This window comes from Pezoporus wallicus, unplaced genomic scaffold (assembly GCF_028554395.1).
Source record: "Pezoporus wallicus isolate ANWC-B61680 ecotype Strahan unplaced genomic scaffold, APGP_CSIRO_Pwel_v1 contig_13784, whole genome shotgun sequence".
In the NCBI taxonomy this organism is placed as follows: Eukaryota; Metazoa; Chordata; class Aves; order Psittaciformes; family Psittacidae; genus Pezoporus; species Pezoporus wallicus.
The window spans coordinates 82753-110101 of NW_026642372.1; the positions used below are offsets into that span (position 1 = coordinate 82753).

The 27349-nt window shown below is 34.1% G+C and overlaps 1 protein-coding gene across 1 annotated transcript in view; it reads right to left on the reverse strand.

The window, feature by feature from the left end:
• Positions 1-27349, reverse strand: part of RPGRIP1L (RPGRIP1 like) — a 72218-nt gene that overhangs the window by 42500 nt on the left and 2369 nt on the right. The window contains exons 3-11 of the mRNA XM_057429570.1: positions 25761-26059; positions 23532-23631; positions 21248-21391; positions 14997-15102; positions 11107-11253; positions 10011-10084; positions 5936-6063; positions 926-1032; positions 651-701 (exon numbers count right to left, since the gene is read on the reverse strand). Coding sequence (XP_057285553.1) covers positions 651-701; positions 926-1032; positions 5936-6063; positions 10011-10084; positions 11107-11253; positions 14997-15102; positions 21248-21391; positions 23532-23631; positions 25761-26059 — 1156 coding nt within the window. The remainder of the gene's footprint in view (positions 1-650; positions 702-925; positions 1033-5935; positions 6064-10010; positions 10085-11106; positions 11254-14996; positions 15103-21247; positions 21392-23531; positions 23632-25760; positions 26060-27349) is intronic.

A 27349-nucleotide genomic window follows, 5' to 3' on the forward strand; every position in this document is an offset into this window, starting at 1 on the left:
CTGACTCCCTGGAACAGTGGAAACTTAATGCACGCTAATTTTTTCACTGATTTCTTCCCCTCAACCCCACTTAATTTTCAATTTGTAAGAGAGAAAAATATATAACATTTTCTGGCTATTTTTTGTTTTCTGTTTTAATAAACAAAGTTGCTAAGCATTGCTGTATTGCATTTTACAGCTTCCATGCTTATAGTACACCCCATAAATTAGTAATAATTAAGAAAGAATTAATAAATAAACATATATTTTTAATAAACATTATAGGAAGAACAAGCTGGTGTGATAAGTTGTTTAACTGAGAAAAAGGAAGTTTTTCAAAAAAATGCTTGTGGATCTGGTTTCATTCTAACATCAAAAGTTAATCAATTATCTACATAAATCTAGATTTCATCCTGGCAGTTTTTTCATCTTCCCTTCTGCTTTACTGAAATCGAAAGATGATAAAAGCACCCTTATGAGCTTGAAACATTAGCTACTGAAAGATGCACAAATAAAGAAGCCCTTGAAAAACTTAGGAATTGTGTAGGAAACATGCAATATAATGATCAATCAAATGCAAAATATAGAGAATCATAAAATGGTTTGGGTTGGAAGGGACCTTAAAGATCATCTAGTTCCAATCCTCTATATGCTCATTCTTTGTTGGATACCTTTATATGCAAGATGGCTTCACCGAGTTCTGCCACATCAATATCACTTTCCTGAAACAGAAATACTTAATGAAAAGGTGTTATCAGATGTGAATGGATATTGAAGAAATACATTCAGAATAACAAGATGCATTCTCACTAGACATTTTGCTTGATAGCATGAATAAGTAAACAGTTGTATTTCTGTATACTTTTACTTTCAAGAAGTATTTGTGCTATGCATAAAATATAGAATGGGGGTTATTGCTCATATTCTAAACAGAAATAGAGTTCACCTTGTTCAAAAACTTCATGCGATTTTTCAGTTCATCTAGCTGTTGCTTATGTTCCAGGTAGCGTAACTGCAGGTCTTTGTTCTCTTGCACCAGCTTTTCCTTTTGGTCTTAATGTCAAAAAGAAGAACAAAATATTTTACTTAATTCAACATAATTATAAAAATTATAAACCTACTTTTTCATATGAATTGATGCATGAACTTTTAATTTTTAAATGTAGAAACTAATTTATTTTGTATAGGGAAATCTTCAGTATTAACAAAGACACGGACAGAAAACTACTTCTTTTTGATCTGGTATAGGTGTATGTATTAAACAAAAAGCAAACTATTCTTAGTTTCATTAAAAGGGAACTTACAGTGTGAAAAATCTACACTGTGTATTTCTAAATAGAAAGATACGCCCAACTGAGTACAGCTTCCTGTTTTGGAGGGAGAGAGGAAAGAAGGAAGTAGAATATAAAACTTTGTCAGTCTGAATGAGTAAACACCATTAAACTTACCGACAGAGGGTTACACAGATTCTACACAAATATTCATTCATGTATAGCTGCATCCACAATAATTGCTCAGTAAGAGCTGAGAAAAAACTTTAGGATTAGGTGAAATAATTGAGTTGTAACATACCTTCAAATGAAAAAGTTTTAAAAGCAAGCTTTTCTCAGAATCATTGAGGTTTCTAAGGAACAAAAGTACTCTCTCACTTTTCTCCCTGGCCAAACTCTTATTCTCTCGATAACAAAGTTTTTTGCCCTTTCCATTTTTTTTCCTCTGCTTTTTTGAAAGTCTCAAAGTTATAGTCTCATACCATGTATTTAAGTACTATTACTTAAGTATTAAGTACTAAGTATTAAGTACTGATATTTTAGGTTAGAATAATGTAAATGTTAACTGTCAATCTGAGGTGCAAGTATTTGCCTTTGTGATTCCCATCTGCAATCATGGGATTTAAGAACGTATTCTACTGCTTTCAAACAAATAGGTCAACAATGTCTTTTTAATGCTGGAATCTCTTCTGTTGGGCATGATGCACAACTTAATTTTTACAGAGTAGCTTTGCAGTTTAGAGGCTTAAACTCAGCAGGAAACAGGTGGTCAAGACACCAGTCTCAAGGATTTTGAAATGTTTCAAAAACTGACATCAGGGTAGTTTTAATTTTGCAGTTTATAAATTAACTGACATTTTCACTAAAAATGAATCATCTGTAATGCCACTGCTCCTATACACAGTAGCCTGACTTGTACATGTGTTGGGACCCCACAAGAGTCACTTTCAATTCAAACACATCATCGCCAGTAAGGTTTTAATTCTCTGCAGTTATGAGGAAAATGCAAAGCATTTGTGCAATTGAGAAGAAAACTTAATTAAAACCACTAAGGGCTAAAAATTCACAAGTGAATAAGAGAACAATTGCCTTGTGAATGAGCAGAGAAGGCAGGCCTTCATAAAAGGTGGTGAAACACTTACCAGGAATTTAGTCTTCCAGACTCACCCAAACAATTTACCTAAAAGACCTTTGTCTGTTGGAAGGTCTCCCACAGAGAAAATGGGCCCCTCATACTGTTTCTTTTCCCTACATTATAAACTGAGATCTGAATTGGCACTTTTTCCAGGGATAAAGAAACAAAATATCCCTTCCCATCAACTTCTATCTCATTGTCATGAATTTTCTGACAACAGCAAGATCAGTCCACTCTTTTTGTGACATGAACCCCAGTGAAGTTTTTGCATTCATTTTTAATATTCGTTCACATTTGCTGCTTAAAAAGTTAACTTCAAGCCTGCAAGTGGAAGGGAAATCAGCTTTTGTTCAAATCAAGGCAATTTCAACAGCTTGTTGAACCAAAAAGGGCCAATCTGTCAATGGCACAGCTCAGGCTACCTTAGCGCTGTCCATGTTGCCTCTCCAGATTCTCAACAGGGTGCATTTCTGTGATCTTATTGAAAGGTATAAACACAAGACATACAAGGGAAAAGGCAGGAGGAAAGGGAGTAGCTCAGCAATAACCATTATGGAACAGAGGTGACAGGAGGGTCCTGCCATTCAGTTTTCCCATATAACTGCACTGTTTTTCATCAGGAGCCACTCCATTAATTGTTTCTGCTTATAATACTATCAGCACTGATTACAGCATGTTTGGATCTGGGTTGGTGTTGCGTGCTGGCTGCTGCTTAGCTTGCTTCCCCTGCTTCAACCCAAAGGCTGCAACTTTAGGGGAAGAAGAAAGGGAAGAGGCAATTCTCACACTGCTGGTAACCACATCCCACAAGAACACAGCATCACAACGATATCAGGGGTTTCAAAAGCAAGGCTGTGACAGGGACAGAACAAGAAAGAGAGAAATTCACTGCCATGGAGGCTTTGGAAAATGCTACACAGCAGCTTGTGTGAGAGGCTATAGAGCCACAAGTGGAAGCAGATCACAGAGTGGCAAATAGCCCTGTGTTGATAAGGGCCTTAGACACTTAAGGGACTGTACAATACAGTAGTTCTCAGCTGGAATCAAAATATGTATTGTGCCAATATCTGCAATCCCATTCAAAACCTTAATCTGAACAAACTTGAACTGGTGTCTTCCACACAAAACATTTGTTCCTAGTCACAAACCATGAAAATAATTAGAATCTTAATCAGCAAAAGCCTCCACATTTGTTCACTTCCTACATAAATTCACAGAAAAATTTCTTCTAGACCGACCAGTACCAACCAGATAGGAGGGAAGAAGCAAAGAAAACTGTCACTGTCTTTTCCTGTAAACAGGAAAACATGCTTCCAAGGCAAATGAGACCAGTTTTTCTTACTCTCCCATAATCTACCCACCATCACATGCCATCTCCCCTTCTTCCTTGCCAAACCCTCTGTTTGTGGAGGTCCAATTTAGGGCAAGATGACTGCCTTGTTTGTTACCCCATGGAATAAAACTGGAATTGTTTTTATGCTGATTTTTTTTTTGTAGTTTTATGGGCAGAAGAATAGTATTTAGAGAGTGAAATATATTTTTTCCTTGTGTATTTCACGCATCGGCTTTCACTGACACAGAATAAATGTGTGTCCATTAAGACAACTGTGAAAAAGACTGCATCTAGTAAATACTGTACTCTGTATAAAACAGTACTATAAATATGAACAACAAATACAGTGAGGCATGAGATTAAATTAATGAAAAATAAAAAGTTTTTAGGCATAAATACTAACAATTAAAGACACTGTACAAATTTATTAGAAGTCCTTGCTATATCTTGCTATAGTAATTGCAATCCTTGCTATAGTAATTGTAACAGGCAGTATAGCAACAGGCAAATATAGTCAAAATGTAAAACAAGTTGTTCTGTTTTCTGTCTAAATATATTTCTTTTAGGTATTAAAAATGCATTATGAAGTTATGGATAGAAAAATGCTACTAAAAAATTAAAACTGAAATTACATGATAGCTTCAAAAGAGAAATACTGAAAGAGGACAGCAGAAAAGGGCAAGATGATGTTAGTCCCTGTAGCATTAAGAATTCTCAAGACTTCATTTATTTTAACATCTTTCTTGGTCCTGGAAAAGAAGTTTTGAAAGAAAAAGATTACATGCCAAGCTACCAAGATGAGACAAAACAGTATTTCTACAACAGTTCCAGGCAGTAGGTAAGGCAAAGAGTACTCCAGTTTTCCTGCTGAACTGAAAGGGATGTTCAGCAAAGACAGGTATGCTTAAGTGTGTGATGGAAAAAACTTATACTTCCTAAGTTTTGTTAGACAAGAAGCTGTAATCAGATCCTAGATACAGGCTTTGAAGGATGTTACAACACCTACTCAATGTGCCACCATGTTCCATTCAATAGAAATGGAAAGTGTAGTAACTTGGTGGTCCAGTTTAAGAGTACACCAAGCCAATCTGTGGATGGGGTGGTAAAGTCTTGCCACTCAGGCAAGGACAGAGTGACAGAAGATGGAAGGTGTCGCCCGATTTTCCACTTTCATCTTAGCCAAACAACAGTACGGACTATGACATTTTCAAGCTCTTAGTATCACTTTACATTTTGCATTGCATAATCAAGGTGTCATAAGCAACTGTCTCTGTCAATATGACATAACTTTCTATAATTATAGCTTAAGGCACCTTATTTTTAGTATCACTTAAGGTTAATTTTGCAAACACTTGCTGTGGTCAAGTAAAATGTTTAAATATTTAATGTGGTATTTGAACTCAGTAGGTCTACTTGAATCTGAACAGTAAGTATATGCCAAACTCAAGCCATAATCATAAGAATTATTCACAACAAATTGGCCTACTTCATTCTACTAGATTGTTCACAGAAAATCATAAAAATACACATTTGAAGAATCAACTCTAAAAATACTTAGTTTACTTACTGCCTGTGCTCTTGTTTTATAAACTTTGCTGCCACAGTATATCACAGTACTGAGATAAAAAAAAGAAAGCATTGCATTGCAAGGTCTTAAAGAGCCACTGAGAAGTTGTCTTACGGCATGGGAAAAACACATACAAAATAATCTGTTCAGTATATTACAATAATACAGTTTTCTTCTAAATGTACATAGCTGTAAATAAAGATTAGTGTGTACTGAAAATATAAAAAAAATCTGAATTCACAATGTTGAAAGACAATTAAACATGTTCAAAGGCCAGTGCAGGCTTCATGTACCTTTGTACAGTAAATAAAATAGTGGTTTATAATGTGAGAGGGACTGTCAGATAGTCCTCTTTCCCATAAGAATTTTCAATGTAGAAAAGTGGAGAAATATGGAATAAAGAGTAAGTATTAACCCAACAGATGAACATTGAATGCAGCTGGAGTTATATGATCCTCATTCAGCATAAAACCTGTACTGGATCAATTTTTGTACTTAACAGCTAGTCGTAACTTAAACATATTGATCAACTTAAAAGATCAACTGAAATCACCAACAAGAGAAACTACACTCTTCTGGGCAATATACATGAACTGCAACACAGGAGAATCTCACATAATGAGAAAATAATAATTATTACAGAAGTATACCTCTTTCTACTTTGATCTTGTCAAGGATTTCATTTTTGTCTGCTAAATCAGTCTCTAGTTTAGCAATCTGCAGTTTCAGTTGTTGTTCCTTTAATTTCCATTGCTGTTCATGGGTCATACTGAAGACACTGCGATAAAACATGTGGCATATGAAAAACTTTTAGAAATTAGCTTCAACAGAACATAATAAAGAAAAAAGCTTTTAGTGGCATAGAGACCACTGTCATCATGTCTCAGGAATTAAGTAAACATATGCTGGTCTGCTGCTGTTGAAACCAAGGCGCCTTTCTCAGGCTGCGGTTAAAAAAACATGAAAGAGTGTGTGGGATGAGCAAAGGAACTGGCCTCAATTTAGAGCTCCAAAATCAGAAAAGTTGGCAGCATGCAACATTTGTGGGACTAGAAAAGGAATTCAGATGCATATCCCAGAGTAATCCACAATTCCAAACCTCAACAACTGACAAAACCATTCCTTCCACATACAAAACCTCTTAATGTAGAGAACCGGGATCACCCACCTGATTTCTTTTAAATCTGTGAAACATGTAGAGCCTGAAGTCAGTTGCCCATTCAAAGAACTGTTGACCACAAAGTGGCAACAGTTTTCTCATACTGTAAAACAACAATTCTGATACTGATTAAGAAGCACATATGAAGTAATATTTCTCCTACTTTGAGAAATAAAAAACAGAGGTGGGCAAGAAATTAGAGTAACTCTTCTGCCTGTAACACATTAGTTACTTAGAAGTCACCTATCTCTGTGCAATAAGGATTGCATGGACACAGAACTGCTGAAACCACAACAAAATGTAAAACTCTGACTGAAATCAAATTAAGTACATTATACAATTTACAGTAGGTAAAAAGAGTAAGTAATGCAATGTGCTTTCATGTAATTTAGATGATGAGTGCTATGGTCTTCATATTATTATTATTCAATACTTGCATTCTTGTTGTCTGGAAAATTGTCTTTCATCTTAACCAATCATAAACCAGTTTATCCAGTTTTGTACTCTGTGAAAAATCAGAAATTGTAGGTTTTCTTCAGAAAAATAGAGTGAGTTCCTCTACTTTTTACATTGGTGAAGCTCACTAGTTAAAAAAAAATATAAATCTATAGCTAAATAAAAAGGTCTTTTGATATCTGTCTACCAATTTATCTCTCCCAGAGATTTATGCAACAAAAACCTCAACCAAACATAGAGGAGAAGAAGGAGATATCACAGAAGTACAGCTCACATAGGCTTACCTACTGTAGATGCTGACTGAAAGAGAACTGTCTGTTTCAACGGCTATGACTACATAAAGTACACAGAAGCGCATTTTTATCTAATATATTTGAAGAATGGCCTTAAGATTAAAGAAAAAAAATGTTATAGCATGAACTGTGGACTCTGAAGTATACGGCAAGGGTTTATATTCTTGATTTGTGATCTTCATAAAACCAGTTCTATTTCTCTGTATTTTGTCTTTTTCTCAGACTGTATCTAATCTCATCTGTTTATACAGTTCTCTAGGCATATACCATCTTTCAGTGTGATAGAGTGTCTTTTACAGCACACATGACCTTAAGCAATGCTTTTAAGTCCTACATTAATGCTTACTTCACTCTGCTATAATTTTGGAGATAATGTGCAGCAAATATAATGCACTGAACCCACATTCATTTCCGTAACACTGTACAGCTACAGAAGAAACACAGAGTGTTCTATGCAACTTAGACTTACCACTCTTCGAAGTTTGATTAGCTCCCATAAGGAAAGAGTAAATCTTAGCAAGATGACAAATACCCTTAGTTGCCACACTTCTGAGCATGTTTTAAAATTTTAATGACCATGATACCTAGTTACATGTGCACTTGTTAACTTTAGGTACACCTACTTCACATCAAGATGTAGCTACACGTGATTTTAGTTTTTCAAAAGGCTACTCTGGCAGAAAAAAAACATTACTCTGATAGTAATTCAGATTTTAAGATGTTTAAATGAGGGACATTTTGGAAGACAGATTTTATCCAAGCCTATAATGCTAATGTTTCTGTCAGTTTGAATTGAGTCGACTTCTGACATTTTCTTCCTTTGAATTTTAAGATTACTTTTATTTGAACTCGTGGAATTTCTTTCACATTTACTGTATTTCAGTGGACTTGGAACCATCTGGGTAACTATAAATGGTCAGCCACATCTGGCACCATTTCCTTTGGAGGGGGTTTAAGCATTGCTAGATTTGCATTACAAGGTCATATGAAAACAATTACACCAAACCTTTTATACAAACAAACTGTTTTCTTGGATACTGACTAAATAATAAGAGTCAATTGACAAATTCATATTTGCTCTTTGTAAACTTTTCAGATTCAGCTCGTCAGTCTTGCCTTTGGCAAAATTCCCATCAACTTCAAATGAATTTCCCCAAAAATAACATTAGCAAAGACTGCACTTATGCCTCTTTTTCTCCATTAGGGAAAAAAAAAAAAAAAGGAAGTATTTATTAACTATCTGGCACCTGTGGACACTGGCCTATTCACTGCTAGCAACAGGTTAGCTGTAGCAAAGTCACATGGTTCAAATGGGCAACAGAACACGCTGGCCATGAAACAACAGTTATAATTAAATGAGCCATTTTTCTTTCTCATTTCTTGTTACCTATACAGTAACATGGAATGACGATACATCAATCAAAGTTTAAATGGGAACATATGCAAAAGATAGATATTTTTAGGTAAAAGAAGAGCCATGTGTAGATCACTGTTATGACAGAATCATATTTCAATGTGCCTAGTTAAACTTTTTTTATGTTATCTTCAGTAAGATTTTATTTAAACAGAAAATTTGAACACAAAATTATCAGTTAATTTGGAAGAAATATTTCTCTGCAAAATGATAGAGGAAAATAAAATATCATAATCAGAAATATTTATAGCATGATCAGACTTCATAGAAATCTACAACGAACTTAAGCAAGACCAACTGCCCCTATACAAAACTCTAAATACTGTGATTATACAAATGTTACAACTCATATGTAAAAAATGATTTATACTCAGTTTTTCCTACTATAATTTTTAATTTCATCACAGAAAGTACAAAAAGTTTAATAAATATTGTAATAACATTGTAAACAACATTTGCTATCACACTGTCTTTAGTAATTTGTACTTTTTGACAGACATCACAGTGACAAAACAAACTTTAAGGGAAACGATTTTGATATGAGAAAAGACTTCAAGCATTTTGCCTAATTTCCAAGACAATTATTAGCTCTAGGCCATTTATCTTATTTTCTAACCTTCTTCATTACAAAAGACATGGTTTCACAATAAAGGAAAAGTTCATTTGAAGGTCATTTTTTTCCTTTAATACGCCTGTGGCAATTGGCTATTATTACTTCTTTTCTGTACCAGAGAATTTCTGAATCATATCTGCCAATGTATTCTGCATTGTATGCACTGCTGATTCAGTTCATACAACTCACGATGTATAGGAACTTTTGTAAAAGCTCACATAAGCCCAGATAAAAAATTTCAAGCACAAGCAGTAGAAGTGAAATGTTAGCTATTACCAAACCAAACAAACCACCCCTCAAAAATAAACAATGGAGTAGCTAGCAAATATCAGACTTTACATACGTCCACTAAGAAGTACTGCAAGAAGTCATATAAAAAGTTCAAAACCCCATTTTCCCAAAATAAAATAATAATGAATAAATAAAGGCAAAGGAATACATGTCTACCTAGATGTATACTTCTTTCAACAATAACCCTAAAAAAATTATTAGAAATTAAAATAAAAAATATCTGTGATGTTCAAAAAAGACATCCACTTTTTTAATTAGATTTTTAAAAAGAAGTAATTTACGATTTTGAGAGTATTAGAGAAAATACAGAAGCTGCTGCTTTTCAGATGAAATGGTTGACCATAAAAGTTTCCATATACACCTACAGATATGATGAACTGTAGCATGAATATATACACATGTTCACAACACACAATATGCACATTCAAGCACACAGTATAAGAAGGCCTATTAAACAGGTCAGGAATCAAGTTTTGTATATGCAAAAACTGTAACTTACCTGTTATACAGCTTATCATAGTCTTCCCTCAAGAGTTCTTTCTCTTTTTCTAGATCATTTATTCTTTCCTGTAACTAAAACAAAGGAGAAAGTTTCAAGAAATGCACAGCACAAAACAAAATTACAATGCAGGTGTAAAGACAAATAGTTAATATTTTGTCAGGCTTTCATTTGTTCTTTTTATACAACAGTATCTTAGAAGCTTCTAAATAACACATTTTTTTCTCAACACATGGACTTACTTTGGCCCAGACAGTCCTTTTTATATGAACCTGAGACTAACATGTCTAGTTGCACAACAGCACCTATAATCACATTCTGCCTTATGGAAAAAAATCTGAAAATCCATAGGATTAAAGATTTCTATTTCCACTTTAGTGGGTATTAATATTAGCTAGTTAATGGATTCTGTACAGTAAATATTTTCTTAATAGCGTTTATAGAAGCAAAAAACCCTTGCTTTCAAAACACTCACGAAAGAAGGATATGGTTCTAAAAATATGAGATGCTTTAACCCCTAAGATACACCCTACATGCATTACAACAAAATAAAAACAAATATGTGAGAAAACCCCAAACAAGTTTGCAGACTCTTACTCCCCTATGTTGAAGAGAATGAGAAATAAACCACTCGATTTTTAGCCCTATCTCTGAGTGACTGTTACTGATGACACTAGTCTCTGAGAGCTATTAGATAAAGACACAGAACTGATCGATTTGAACTGCTGAGTAAGATGTAACTCTACCCTATACTGTAATTAAATTGGACTGAAATAATACTAAAACACTAGCAATATGTGTTCAATAAATCAAGTATCATGATTTTTTGCAGTTAACAAACCACTTATTTAGTATCAGAATTGACATGAAATCCCATACTTTAACCTCAAATATTGTCCAACCACTGCCCCAGTGATTATGTGGTACAGGGACCAGGTATGGTTAATGATTTTTGAAATGCAAGCTGCAAACACAAGCTGTTTTTATCCCAAGGTCTGTTTATATCTCCACAACTAGAAGATATCCCATGCTTACTTTCCCCATACCTATGTGTGCTACCTAAAGCAGATTCTAGCTCTCTTGAAGACAATCTCACCTCTTCCGTCCTTCGGTTTGAAATGGTTATGGACTGCAGCTCTTTTTCAAGATGAAGGCACTTTAACCGCTCCTCTTTAAGCTGTAGATTCAGTTCATCACCTTTTGCTATAAAGGCATCATAGTTGGCTTTCAAGTTCCTTTCGTTCTATGAAAAGAAATAAAGGAAAATCCAGGAAAAAACAAAAAAAAACCAACAAAACCCAACCAAAACATACTTACTTGAATGTTAAAACATTGCATATTCAACCTGGGGTCTCTTATGGCAGTATTTAATTTATATTCTGAATGCGGACAACAGGAGACACTCTTGAACTACATAACTGAAAACAACTTTCATTACGTATGATCAGGAGAAGGTGGCATTCTTGTTGCTCTCAGGAACATTAAGCTCTTAGTTCAGTGATGGTAAAAACAACCAAGAAATACATCTGTTAGGCAATTAAAAGATTTTGGTGTGGTTACAGTGGTTAGACATGCTGACCAAAAGCACTGCAGTAGCAAGCAAAAATGAATGTTGACCTCAGTTGTGTTAATCACAGAGCTTCTCACAGCTCTGTTAACCCTTAGTTGTAGATATATAATTGTTTCATAATCCTAGTGCACTCAGTTCTATTTCCCTGCTGGCACTAATTTAACAAGGGACTTATAATTTTTTTTTTTAACATTTTAATTTACTTCTATGGATTATATGATTCTATGATTTTATATTAAGGCACATTTAACCAATTTTAATATTAAATGGAAGATGCTGATAGAACCTCTATTTCAGAACATTAGTTAATATTACACTGCTTACATTCCACAATGCTTTAATAAAGGTTCATTCATTAAGAATTTAAATGTAGAGCACATTCAAGTATGACTTGAAACAAAACAGCCCAAAAGCTAATATCCTGTTTAATAAAATGATCATATGAAAATTTATGTCATGTATATGTATGAGTATAGATAATATTTTATGATGTAGACAGAAAAAAGTTAGCTTCATTTTTTCCATACAATATTCCTACAAAGTGGTTAAATGGAGAAACTGAATGTGAATCCTTACAAGTTGTTTAGGTTCACATGCAGTCAGATTATCCTAGAAACAAGCAAAACCCCCACAGAAAACCCAATCACTATCTTGATCTTCAGCCTTTCATATCTTATTTCTCAGGAAGAAAAATATCATGGAGAATAAATATTAGCAGTCAGCCTTATTTCAGAGAGATAATGAATTGTATTACTCACAAATTCGTAAGTCTTTCCCTAGTGCTTCTCTTGCTCTGTTCTATAGCTGTCAACTGTATTTCAATAACTTCAAAAAAAGCGCACCTTAAAAACCATTCTTTTACACATTCTTTTCATTTCTCTCCAAATTTCTTTCCTTTCTCCTCAAAATCAGAATACTTACTTTCTCTAGCCCTTCCAACTGTCCAAGTGAACTCATGTTTTCTTCCTCATCTCTCAGCTTCAATTTTTTCCTGTCTCTTTCAATAACTTGTTTCACTTCAACCCATGCTATTTGAAGAAAAAAAAAACACAACCCCAGAACACTTTGCAAAGCTGCTTTCATAGACCATTTCACCTCATCTCTTCCCTTAATTTCCAAAACAGTTGAAAACAAATTCAACTCATATTTATTCTACCAAACCACCTCATTAAAGCACTAAAAATATCCTCCTGAAAAATTCCCTTGCTTTTACTTTGTTCCAGTCCTTCTGTATTTCTGCTGCTCTCCTGAACTCCATTTTGAACTAACCCTCCTCATTAAGGGAACCATGACTTCACCCTCATTATTGCTTTTAATTTTTTATTGCAAAATGCATTCTTTGCCTGTATATTTTCTATATCTGAGTGTTCCACCAGCAATTTTTTTCCATTATGCCCAAACAGTCTTCTCTCCTGCTCTTCCTGGAGTATCCCAAGACTCAGGTCATGGCAACAACTGGGATAATGACTTGACTTTAATATTTCTAGTCTTGACTTTTTATCTTCGGGAAACATGCCTTGATATTGCTGTTAATTAGAAATAACTCATTTAAAGAAAATGGATCTATGCCTCCTAGAAATACTGCACAAATGAACATAAGCTGCTCTCAATCACAGTTGTGAAATTGTTGTACCAGCTGTTCACAAGAATTAACCCTCTGTAGTGTTTAAAATTGTAGGAAGTCTGCTAACCTGTGCAACTATTACAAATTATGAAATCCTGAATGTTCAGTATGTAACTGAAGGAAACAAGTATACCTATGGCATCAAACATATAATCCAAACTATTTCAGGGTCCTTTGTTCTTCTAAACAGATTGTACAATTCCTTCATTCAAACGGCTGCATTAAAATTCTTTACCAACAAAATGTCCTGTAAATGTCTGGTAGCAAGACCAACTTCAATATGATTAGATGGAGTAGGATTCTAGGCTCTCATTCTGTGGTTTCACATTTTCGGTTGACTCAAATTCGAAGATGAACATAGAGGAATTATATAGGTTTCAATCAGTACAAGCTTACAGCAAATGACAATTAAAGCAATAGGCACAAAGAAAATCAACATAAAAATACTAAAAACTGTTCTGTTTGGAAGTACATGCCCTCTAAATTAGAAATTTAGGATATTACAGTTATTCACATTTAATAAACAGATTTCAAAAAACTAGACAACCATTGGATCCCTTATCTTATAAAAAAGAAAAAAAAAAAGAGAGACAGCAAACGTACTCATCCTGTTCAAAAATTCAGTTCTCATTGTGAATATTAGAAACAACATCTTCAAACACCACTTTGAATCCTAGGCATGTGTTCCTATTCAGCTGCTGCCAAGAAAGTGCATAACTACTTGATGTGTGCTGTAAATTACCAAAAAGTCACATATGATTTAAAATGGAACAGCTTACTTATTGCTTTCTATTTAAGAACACAAAAAGCCACATGAAACCTGTCTCCCCTGGAATTTAGCTCACCCCGTGAAAAATTAAATTTGGGCTACTAACAGAAGTGCTGCTCTGGCAAAGAAGACACAGGTATCACACTGAAGTGGGAAGGGAAGCAAAGCAAAACATAGAAACAGAAAAACACAGGGGAAAAAGGAACAAAACAAAAATCTAATGGCACAAATGTTATTTAGCCTTCTACAATAACAAGAAGCAGGCAGCAGTAAGAGTTTACAAGCATATTTAAGTGCTTTCACCTCAGAAGGCTACGATACTTTAGAAAGCTCCATTGTACACAGGATTCCTACTCACAGGATTCTCCCACTTCCAAGTCATTATCATACTACCTCTGCCTGTATGCACATGAAGCTCTCCAAAAACAGATGAGAAGAAGCAGAAAAATGCTGTATAACTAAAGCCTACCTGGAGTCTACCAGGCAGTTGCATGTGCTGGTGATATTTTCATGAAACTGCTCTTTTTAGAAAGAAAATGCATGACTTACAGTAGCCCTCAAATAATTTCCATGAATTTACAAGCACAATTTATTTAATCCCTAATATCAAAACTCTCATCTATCATTCAAACCTCTCCAACTTTATCAAAGACTGATAAAGTGAGGGGGGTCTGGTACCCCTTAATTGGTAAATCAGTACATGTAAGTAAAACTCTCTTTTAAACGACCAGGAATCTCTTTTGATAGCAGGACAGCTCAGTTCATTCTCCACAGTCTGCCTGGGATAGCTTTGCAGAAAAACATCTTTAAGACCTGCTAGACCCTTCTGCAAGAAATTAAAAAATTAAAATTTATTACTAAAAATCTCTAAACATTTGAAGTAGTTTGGGTGCAATGAATTATGTGGTTAATTTTCACATATATAGTACTGACTCAGAATCAAGAACTGTGTATATTTCTTTTCCATTTATGCATGCTTATGTGACGAGAGTAAAGGAATGTCACTGACCAAATTGCAATTACCTCTTGGAGCTGAAGAAATTTTCCTTCTGCTGCTGAAAGAGCATTGCTTTTCTCAACCAGCTGTTTACGGATCTTGATCATTTCCACATTGTCCCGAATGTTTAGCCTTCAAAATTGTATTAAAAAGAAATTCATCATGAGCTTAAAGATACAAAATAAATTAATTGTTTTTGTTTTGATAGGTTGAAATCCTTTGCAAATCACAACACATCTGAGAGAAGATTAGCGTGTAATACCCCAATAAATTTCTTCATCTATAATCCACATTACAGAATTTAGGTAAACACATAATGACAGAGCTCGAGTTAATGTATATCTACTTCATTGGTCATTGTATCAAACGATATGACAGGAAAACAATCCTATGCCTAAAGAGATTATTTGTTTTACCTTCACTTGTTTTTCACCTTCAAAAGTACTTGTTGCTAGTACATTATCATTATATGCCAGCAGATTACCCGTTGAATTTAAACGTATCAAATACTGATATGAAAAAGTGACTTAGTAATTTATACTATAAAACTTAAGGTTGGCACTCAACAAGCTGCAGGTGTGTCTAAACTACATGAAAATCACTGAATATCCATGTAGCTGTTTTATATTGTCACAATTCCAAGATTAATTTGAGAAAGTACTGTTTAATAGAAAGGATGTTTTAAAACAGTTAAATAATTTTAAATAAATATTTATTTAGATGTCTTCCCTTCAGTGAAAACTAAACTCCACTGTTTCCACAGCTTCTTCAAGTCTGGGAAGAGAAACCAATTCTGATTTGTATTATATATATAATACAAAATACCAATAATTATAAATATAAAATATGATGAAATCAGAATAAATTTTAGCATTTGAAAAGGTAATTTCTGTTCCAATATTTACCTACTTTAGACATATTGGACAAATTGTCACAATGCCATGCTGGAGCAAGAAAATGAACTACAAAGCTTACACATCTGTAAACCAGCTGGGTACGTGAAATACTTCCCTTTTATTCTGTAAAATATCTAATCCTATTGTGTTTTGGCATTGCCCAGTTAATTGGCCTTACACAGAAGACAAACACACTCACTAACCTCAGATCTTCCCCAAGAAACAGCCCTAATGCAACACTAAATATCATGTGTCTAAAACATGTTATCTATGTAAATTTAAGTTGTGGTGAGAATAGACACCAGCACTGTCTCATGCTAGCTATCTAAAAGCTAATGTAGTGGTACATTTTTCTTAATCCTGTTCCACACATCAAACAAAAGGCTCTTATGCCTTCAAAGGATTTTTCTTCCCCCCTCCCCCTCCCTTTCTTTTTTAAGCAGGGGGCTTTTTTTTTTTTCTTTTTAGTAGAGAAAGGAGCAGATGATAGTGAAATTTATGATGTACAGATGTAAACCCCATGGCTTCTGACAATCAACATTAACTGTTTTTTCAACAGTGAATGAAAGCATTTGATTTAAACAGGTTTGGTGTACTGATGTCATGAAACTAATTATTCAAATTCAGAAGTGAAAAATTACTTTTTATTGGGATCATTTCAATTCTGAAAATTATAGTAGTATTTATCTCAAGAAGTTTCTAGCTACAGAAAACATGCAATTAATTTCTTATTAGTGTACTACATCAATCACAGTCTCAGCTCTCATTGCAGGCTGCAGCAACAACTATTTTTCTACAGAAATTTTACAATACATTACTTATTTATTTAAACAAAATATGTCTAAAAATATCCAATGCATCTAGGTACATGACAACAAACTTGCTGTTGAAGAAAAAATCATTTCAGATTTTGTGGGCAAGGAAAAGTTATCTGAGGAAGATTCTGCTGAGAAGATTAATTTTTCTATAAATGAAGACACAAAACAGTGGAATAAAATAGAAACTGATTATCTACACAACTTTCTCCCTCCCAGGTCATTGATTCATTCTGCTCCTAGAATATTTGCCCAGCTGTTCTGGTATAACTTAAAAATAGGGGTTATATACAGATCTGATATAAAAGTCAATGTTACCTTTATTTTGCTCAAAGAGTAATAAAACAATGTATAATAAAGATGGACTAAGACAACACATTCATTATTTTCTCTGTTGCCAAAAAAGTCAAAAGCTCTGCTACAGAGTCTGAAAACATGGAGGTAGGCCTGGAGCAGAAGTTAAAAAAGGAACCAATAACCCTTTTGAGTAAGTAACCTGAATTAATGGGCATACTGATTTAGCTCTAGCACACCTTCTACTCCAAGTGCAGAAATAATGAACATGAACTCTATCCTTCCACTCTAAACCTCATCTTAAAACTGGGTTAAAAAGTTTGAAATTGAAAATTAAGTTAGGAGAAAGTGACTCATTAAAAAGCTAAGAATTATGTTTGGGGTTAATGTCTGAAGTATACCAAAGAGACAGGCTCTTTTCCAGACCTATTCTCATTTGGATTAAAAGCATACAGAGTGGGATTCCAGTAACATGCTGGGGACCAGCTGCGTAGGAATGGGCGACTGATAGCAACCTAAACCAGAAAGAAATGATTAAAGAAAGGATCTTGACCTGCACTGTACAAATTTATGCCAGTAAATCCCAGATGGCTAAACTAATAAAATCAAGGTCTAATCAAACCATATCCCTTGCATCTTGTCTTTGCTTCTATATGAGCAGGACATGGATACAATACTGAGACTACTCTTAAAAGAGTCCTGTAATTGCATCAGCTGGACCAGTGACTCATAAACTTTCCCCATTTACCTTCAGAACAAGAAAAACAAGCAAGTATAAAAATATCACCATACCACTTCTCAGGATCACTTACCCTCTGTCTTGTACAATAAAAGTTTTCTATGATAACAGTTCTCAATCACCAATGCATCAGTGGTCAAGACAAACACTTCCCAAGCAGAGAAGTAAAGAATAGAATATCAATGTGCAGTACTCCTCTCATTCTATGATGCTTAGGAACTACAAACAGAATTGTATGTTGATATACATTCTGTTCTTTCCTTTACCTCCTATTTCTTGCAAGTCAAATATAAAGGGGTAAAAAGCCCAACAATATTCACCTTCCAGTAGCACCTTTATGTTGTAATTCATAGTATACTTGCAAAAAACCAAAATATTAACATTGCAGCAACAGCTTAAACACTGAAATTCAGATTTTTTTTAAAATACCAATATAAAATTCCATATTTGTTTGCCTGGCTGAAGAGCTAGATATTAAAAAAGTCATGATCTTTAGGTAAACTGGTTAGATATGAAAAATCAGGAAGATGCAAATATAAGGGTTTTTTTTATACAACATGTCTATTTATTAGAGATGATTTAGCAAATTCATATACATGCTGTAGTATCTCAAAACCCTTTAGGTAATGTACTGTGATTAACATGTTCCACGTTTTAATCTAGGTCCACAATGCTAACACAGAAGTCATACGTGTGTCAGATATGATACTCCTGTCCAAAAATCCACACACTTAATAGGTCTGATAGGTCTGATTCCAAAAAAAAAATGGCAGAAAATGACAAAAGAATTAAAAAATGACTAGCAGGAAAGTTTTTTCACTTAAAAAACCCCAACCACAAAAGAGAAAAACACGCACAAACATGCAAACACCAAACACCTGTTTCACAAATGAATTTTGGGTAGATTGGACAACGTTTTTGGGAAAGTACTATGATCTGTTAAGACATCTGAAGATAGCCGCTTGCAAAATGTGATTGTTTAACTTGTGCACTGGTCATCATAGAACTTAAATCATGAGGTTATTATGGTTTTGGCCATCTTTAATTTAAAAACAGACAAGTCAAATGCAGTTAAATTTTGTAAAAAGTTAAGAAAATATGTTCAATCTAACAAGCCACACATCAAGTTTCTCCCTTAAGTCAGAATTAAATCAGAATTATGTATTCTTGAAATAATCCCCAAACAATCTCCAATGAAATATTGAAAAAAACATTGATTGCAGCCATGTTACAATAACCACCTTGAGGAGTACACTGCATATGAACTCAGCTCTGTTATGCACCTCTTATGTGGTCATACAGAAATTGTAGTGAAGCTACAAAGGTAGTTTTAAAATATTAATGTATTTCTTGTGGGTAGAAGACTCAAGATAACTACTATCTCCCCCCCCTTACTGCTGATGGATCAACAATTATTAACTGTGGCTGCTTAACTGTTTGGAACGACAGTTATTTCAGTTACAAGAATTTCTTAATCATACAGAAGAATAAAGAATACTTTCCTAAATGTTGAAAGTAACCTGATTTTGTTAACAGGCCGAGATCAAATGGTGCTACAACACGAAGAGATAGGTGGAAACACTCATGTCTTTTTGGCAACATACAGTCCCTAAAGAATTTTAACAGATGAACTGTCTTTAAATAGTAACACATCTAGATGACAGCCAAGTGTACTTTTACAAAACACATGAAAAAGTTGAAAATTGTACCAGAATCCAAAGACATAAGCTACAAAGACAAAATCAGATGGCCTCATCAGTCAGCCAAATTTCCATTTTTTCCTCCAGCATTTTACCATTGACAGTTTCTTCTCTGCTGAGGGAAAGAAGATTAAAAACAAGAATTACATAGAACGTGTAGGTCTATTCGTGTAATAAAACAGCTAATACAGACTGTTCTAGAGAGCAGTTGCAAGACTTTTCAAGAAAGCAAGCTAATGAAAATCTCCTAAAGATAGTATGTATAGGTACCTACGCTTGCAGTTAAACCTGGAGACAACAGTATCCCTCTAAGTTCTGGCTCTGATTCTTTCAGCATGAAAAAAATACAACTTGAAAAACATGGCAAAAATAAGTCTTCCATAAAGTATTCCAGTAGCAAAATGACAGAATGCATACTATTCTAAAGATGCACTAGTGGAAAATTTTCAATTCCTTTCCCAATGTGTTCAGCAAAACACTGTAAACTCTTAAAGACTTAACCTATCTTTTACCAGGCTTCAAACAAGAAAAGGACTGTAACAGAAATACTTCCAGAAATTCAAATATGAATTCAAAGACAGTAACTTCGGCCAAGTGTCATGGATTGTATACAGGTAATTTGAGAAACATAAATAAATAAGGATCTGCACTACTTTTTGTTGCCTGACTTTAAATATTTTTTTTAGCTGAATTTGAAGTGCATCTTTAAAAGTCCTTAAAAATTTCTCAGAAATATGGTACCTGATAGTTACATGTTCAGTTTCTGTCTGCTGTACTTAACACCGTTTATCTACAGAAGAATGAAGCACAGAAGTTCTTTGAGGTTTGCATCAGATTATTGTCAAATAACGAAAAAAACTTTAAAATATTTTCTGAATTGACTGTAGGCACAGACTGAGAAATTATTCATAATAACAACTTCTTTAACCTATTTAAACTATTTAAAGGAAATTCTGAATAGGGGAGACTTATGACTTTGTGAAGAATTTACTAGCAAACATTATGATATATTATTTATGTAGTGCCACTGATGCACAAAAGAATGCTTACACATAATAACGGGGTCCCTCTCTTGAAAGAGAGTTAAAGAACTGACCATGTATTTCTTATCCAAGTAGAACTTCCACTGAAATCGAATGAGTAAGGAATGCAGGATCATGCCATATTGGATTCTTTGTAGAATTAAAAGTAACAGGCTGAAATTGAAACACTCAAAAGAGAGAAAATATATGCAATGTTGCATGATTTTGCGTATCTTTTTGCAAAAGTGGAAGAAGAGAGAAAATATTAAAATAATTGAGGCTTTATTGTGAAACTGATTCCACAAGCATGATTGCCTTTTTTTCACTGCATAGCCGTATCATATTCCTTCCAAAATTTTTTAATCTACCCTTACTGGGCCTTTATATTTCTACTATTTGTATACTCCAAATTATCACTGAGTATTGATGAACATTAAATTCTCACCAGGAGTCTATATTTAAAATTTTCTAAGAATATATTGAAGAAACAATAGATGATTAAAATTTACTGAGTTGAACTTCAATTGAATCTGAATCAGCTAGAAATGAATTCTCTAAAATGGTAATTATGAACTTCTTTGCTTACTTATGAAAATACATCATAACCTATTATCATAACAATCTCCTTGATTAGAATTATCCATGGCTATCTGGTAAAACATTTTGTTACTTAGTTTCACCAAAGGGTGGTTTAAAAATGAATAAAGCACGTATTTCCTAGCAGAACAAGAAATTTTCACAGCCATACATAAACATTATGACACAGCTCTTCTAATGCTTCCACCATGGAGACTGCCATTTTTCACAATACCTTTGGCTTGCTGTTTCTTGCTCTTTCAGCCGTAGGATGGATTCTTCAATTTCCTTTTCTTTCCTTCTTAGCTCACTCACAAGTATCTCTCTGCCACGCTCTAGTCCCTCAATGCGTTCCTTCTGAGACTCAATCACAGTCTCCCTGCAAGTACAAGCATCGTATATTCCAAAACAAGGGAAGTATTTAATAAAAGAAAAAAATAAAATAAATAGTCAAGAAAGCAAAAATTTTAAAAGTGTTCAGCAAAATTAGTACTTTTTTTTACGAATAGAGGCTTAAGAGTTCAATTTATGATGAAAATAATTAGAGGTCACACCACGAAAATATGTGAACAGTACAATAAATAGAGAAATGAATAAAAAACATTACCAAACAAACTCTTAAATGTTTATGTGGACTGAATAATATTCAGTGGAATCTAGCTGAAAACATCATGCATGGTTTCTTATACTTTATATTAAACATATCTCCCTCCTAATCCTTTAGTGCCAAGTGTTTTCTGAAGAGGAAAACAAAATTACTAGCTATCAAAGGAACATGAAATCTTCAAAATCTTCAACAAATGGAGCAGTGAAAGTAATTTTTAAATTTTTATTCTGAGTTTAGTAACTTTACATCCCCTCCCAAATAATACTAAATAAGACTATATGTCTTACGAAATTTATTGAGTAAATGAAACTAAAAAAAAGAAAATCAGAGAACAATAGAGTCTGAATTTTTTAATAGGCCACAAGTTTGACTTTCTTGACAAATTAATCTCAGTTAACTCTCCCAATAATATTTTTTCAAATAAGAGTAAGCAACATCTACAATATTTTCCCACTCTAAAGCTTTTGAAGCATAAGATACAATTCTTTGTTACCTTGTATACGTATCATAGACTTAAAAGTACCTTGACTTTTTTGGCCACGTGTTTGCTTTTGTACCTGAGTCCACCATTCTGAGCAGATATGGTTATTTTTGGCACATTTGTGAGAACTGAAATCTCTGAAAAAAATGCTATTCGATTTTTTCCTGCATTATAATAATGTATTTGATCAGTCTTAGGAAAAAAGCTACTGTGAACACTGAGATTCACGGCAGTATTAATAAATAGCTCTTATTTTCCAAATCTTAAGAAGTGACAGGTGTAAGGAGTAATAGCCCTTTCTAGGCCCATCACTATTAGATTACTAAGCTTTTTTTTTTTTTTTCACTCCAGTAACAATGTTCTATTATAAGGCAGATTATTTTAAAAAATCATGTAACTGTTCAGCAAAGATTAAATCCACACAGGATACTAGCAAGAGTTCCATTTAAAAATTGTTAAGCAATTTTAAGTAAATTATTAAAATAATTGCTAAGTGCATTTCTGTAAAATGATTTCCTATGATCCCACTAAATCTTTGTGTCTACAAAACTTCATGTACAAAACACACAATTGCACAGTAATTCATGGATTTGTGTACTTAGCTTCCCCACTTACTGAAAATTCAGCATTTATGGATGTTGTAGTAGACCTAATTAAGCTAAATCATTATAGAAAGAAACACACATACTGAAAGCAGCCTTTAGAAAACCAGATGTCTAAAAAGCATAATAAGTTATAATATATTTTGGTCAAGAAAAATACTCTGATCAGACCTCGGTATCTTTAAATTAGATATTAACTACCTCTTCGCCACCCTGTAAGTACCTTTCTGTTCTCATGCAGTCCCTACATTAAGGATGTTATCAAGAGATTCCTGAGCTTCCATTTCAGTTAAAATGTGCAACTGGACTATAAATCAACTTTCAAAATGCCAAAATGAATCAAAATCATTTTACATTTCTATCCCATAGCGCGCTTTTTTTAACTTATCCACAAAATCTGACCACCTCTAGAAACTGAGCTTAAATGATAAGCATAACATATTCAACAGTTACCACTTGCCTGGGTTATCCCACACACCTTAGGAGTCATGTTGGTAACAATTTTGTAGCTAAGGTTGCCCTTGCTTATGTCAGTTTTGTCCAGTACTAAGCAGGCAGCATTGCTCCCTAGCAAAATAGAGAGGCTCACCACTGAAGATCAGTTTTAACTTCCAGCCAAATTATATGTACCTGCATTCTGCATTCTAAATCTTTAATCCTATGTTTTCCTTAACATAAAACACTTCTGTATTGTTACCAGCGTTACTGTTGTCAGATCCAACAACTTCACTTTATTTTCTGAAGTAAAACTTCTGAAAAATATTGTTTTTTCCTTCAAGAAAACCATGAGTATTAACAATCGTAATGACAAAAATTAAGAAAACCATACAAATCTCTTATTTCAGCCCTCGAAGCCTCAAGCTGACTCAGTCCATATTCTGGGAGTCCAAGGTTAGGTGATCTCACTTCTAAATCCTGAACTCTCATTCCTAAAAAAAAAATTTATAAATTTTTGTCATGCTGAATGAAAAAGCATTTCACAAAACAGCAATTTCTACGCAGTACAAACACTTACAACCTGTATATAGATGCCGTAAGAAGTATTCACAACAAATTCAAGTGGAAAGAGACAATCGGTGTCTACAACACAGCTGCTGTGAAATTTCAACTATGGGTGATACAGCATGCTCTGGTAAGTACTGTTAAAAACATGCCTTGAAAGGTTTTTCTTAGAAGATTTTACTTCTAAAGACAGAAGTAAGATGTTTTCTTCAAAGAACAACAATATCAGTGTTATTAAATGGGAACACTTGTCATCACTTTTTCTCTGATAGCACTTTCTTTACAAAATCACAAGTGTCATTCACCTAGACAAGCAACTAAAGGGCCATTTTTATCAGCACTGCAAATAATTTCCTTATGTTCTTTAGAAGCATACCGAGTCCCTGATGAAGAAGGAAAGTGAGAAATTACTTAAAGAATAAATATTGTCAAGAGTAAAAGCAATGGTTTCTCCAAATCTCTTTCTGCTGCTTCTCTTTCTTCAGTAAGTTTAGAGTGGGGACCAAACTATGCATTATGTTTCAAATACAGCATTAATGCTGCCATCCCTCAGTTCCCAAAATGAAGTCATTTAGATTCAAAGTACAATGATACCAGCAGGTTCACAAAATGATCTAAAAAATTAATTTCCTACATTGCATTTGTGCTGCGTTAACTTCATTTATTTATATATTTAGAATTTTGATCTTGAAGTATTATTTTTAAGGCATTGGTAACTGTACTATATACATATGTGTGTATTCATATGTATTTTGTTTATTTTTGTTAATCCAGATTTATCTCAGCTGGTTGTACTCAATAAAGTTATGAGAGAAACCAGTGAGTGTTTAATGAACATTCATACCTGACCACATCTTTCAGATTGACTTGATATAGTATTTCTAAATCAGTCAAACACAAAGCAGATACAGTAAGGGGGATTTATTATTTGTGGGCTCTTCTTGCCTCTTCATACCCTAGGGACAGCTATGCCTTCCTGAATTTATGCAGGCATTTTATGTTTTGATAATTCCTCTGAATAGTTTCTGATCTGCACTAAAAATATTTCGAGATTCAACCTTATGGTTTCACAGAGGACTTTAAGTGTCCAACAATCTTTAAACACAGGAAGCACATAAACCTAGCAGTCTCATGTTGGGCATCATCATTAATCAAAAGGGCCTGTCTAAAGCATGAGAATTGTTCCTGTTTTCATATACCTGAAATACATTTGGTTACATAATTAATGTAACCAAAATAAAGACCAGTGGGAGGCTGATATGGAGAAAAAAACAATATAGCTATGGATCAGGCCATCTGCCCGATTCATAGCTTGTAGAAGTCAAGACAATTGTGCTGACTCAATTTTGAATCAGGGCCATAGAAGTCTTGTTTTTTTTGAACATATTATCTGTACATTGTTTAAGTTAACTGAGTACAACTACTTCTACAAATGTTCATATGAAAATAGGAAGGTTTTAAAGTGTAATTTCTAACTGTAGCTACTATAAATAAAGGACTGAGAGTGAGACTGCCTTAAGCAGCAAGACTTGACAGCAAAAAGTATCATTATAAATGGCTGCATTGTGGTATTTTGTTTTTAAAAGTCCACACATGTAATAGATTTTTCAAGTCTGCAGTGTTGTGCACACATGCATCAAGAGACGAGAACAAACCCTGAAATTAAAAAAAAGAAAAACATGTGCAAACAAACTACAGATGTAAAACTTTGTTATAACATGATAACACTGAAGTTTTTCATATACTTTTTATGAGCCTTGAACACATAGAAAAGTTATATTAAAAAAGTCTCATGATTTAACTGTTAGAAAACTTGCCTGATAACTACTTTAGTTTCAGATCTGTCCTTTTACCCCTACCACTGTGGATTCTCAAAATGGCAAACAAGTTATCATGATTACTATAAATAAATACAAGAAAAAGGGGAAAGAACAATCTACCTACCTACAGGTACTATTACTCGCTGCTGAACAGGGAACAGCACGTACTTTCTACTACGACACGCTAACTCATGGCACCTATGTAAACCACTGCTTTTACTAAATGCGAATTATACCTTTCTTTGTGTGCTCCGGCATGCCAGCAGCCTCACTCACTTTTTTGAGCCCAGTGTTAACACGAGATTGAACACAGCTGTATGGATAAGGTCTATGGCATTGAATCTGGAGCTGCTGTTTAGCTGAAATGAGTTTGCTGCGGAGGCTCTCATTTTGTTTCTCAAGCTCACGAACTCTCTCTTGCAAATCCTCAATCATTTCTTCCATTTCCACAGCCTGGCCGAGCCGCTTGGGGCCGCCACCAACCTGTTCAGACCTTTTTTTATCATTAACAAGCCGTATTAACTTGGTGGCCATTCTGGGGAAAATAATAAAACAAGATGAAAAAGAATGTGAAAAGTCAGCATAAAAAGCACTCTGTTGAAAGGAACATAATCACTGTGAAGACTTCAGCATAGAACCTGAATAATAAATTTCAGGTTTTGATATAACTATTACTGCCTGTGAAGAACTCTTTGAAGATAATTGAAACCACTGTGCAGCAATCTGCTTTATAGCACTGACAAATAACAGTTTCCTAAGGCTTATCATTTAAGGTTAGTAAAGGGAGGACACATATTTACTCCATATGCTGCTTAAATGTAATTTTTAATGCATGACCTTATATAGGATCCTCTGCATGCTGTTAAGCAAGTTACAGATTTGGGATGTGGCAGGGCAAACTACAAAAGCTACAATTCCACAAAATATCCAACTATTGAAAGAACACTAATAATATGCAACATTCCAATGATATACCATTTCTAGATTTTGGGGATTTAAAAATATATTTCAGTTCTCAAGTGGCTAAAATATACAGATGGATGGTGCTCCAGAAAAAGAAACTTAATAGTTCTCATTACCACACTCAATTTTATACTTGATAAATATTACCTATGTGCTTCAGAGAAGGAATGGTTAGCTGCAGAATATAATTAGGTGCAGAGGGTATGGTTTTCATCTATTTTTTAATGAATACAAATTTTGCTTTTGGCATCTCAAGAGTTGTACCTTTGATTTCCTTTAGTTTTGATAAACATTGGTACGCTAGAACAAAAGGCAGAGAGGGCACATGGGGGTGATGTAATATACAAGAACAGAAAACACACCCAGCAGTGAATGGAAAAAACTTGGCATATAAAGAAAGAAAAGGTGGCTTTGATGAGAGAGACAAGTTCAAGACTTTACAAAATTGGTCACACACCTTTAAGACCTGTATCTAGTTTATAGGGAATCTATTTTTGCAGGCCCAGAAAGAAGACTGAAAATACAGACACACTTCATTTCTTTAAAGGGTCGTGTTTTATTTTTGTATGCTTGTGGACAGAAGCTTCTACTTAAAAGAACAAAAGTGAAACAAAAAAAATCTATAATAACTTTAGGATGTCACAGAATGTTACTTGCCTGTAAGCAGGTTTTTTGTTCATTGTTTTTTTCAATGTACTCTACTGCAAATTAATTCCAAACTTTTAGTTACAATGGTTTTGGCACAAGGGATGCTGGGAAAGAAATTTAGCTTAAGAGTTAAAATTTTTCTCTGGCAGTCTAGACTAACACTGTGTTTTATATTTTCTGTAACTTAAAATATGAATTCAGGTATTCAATTTGG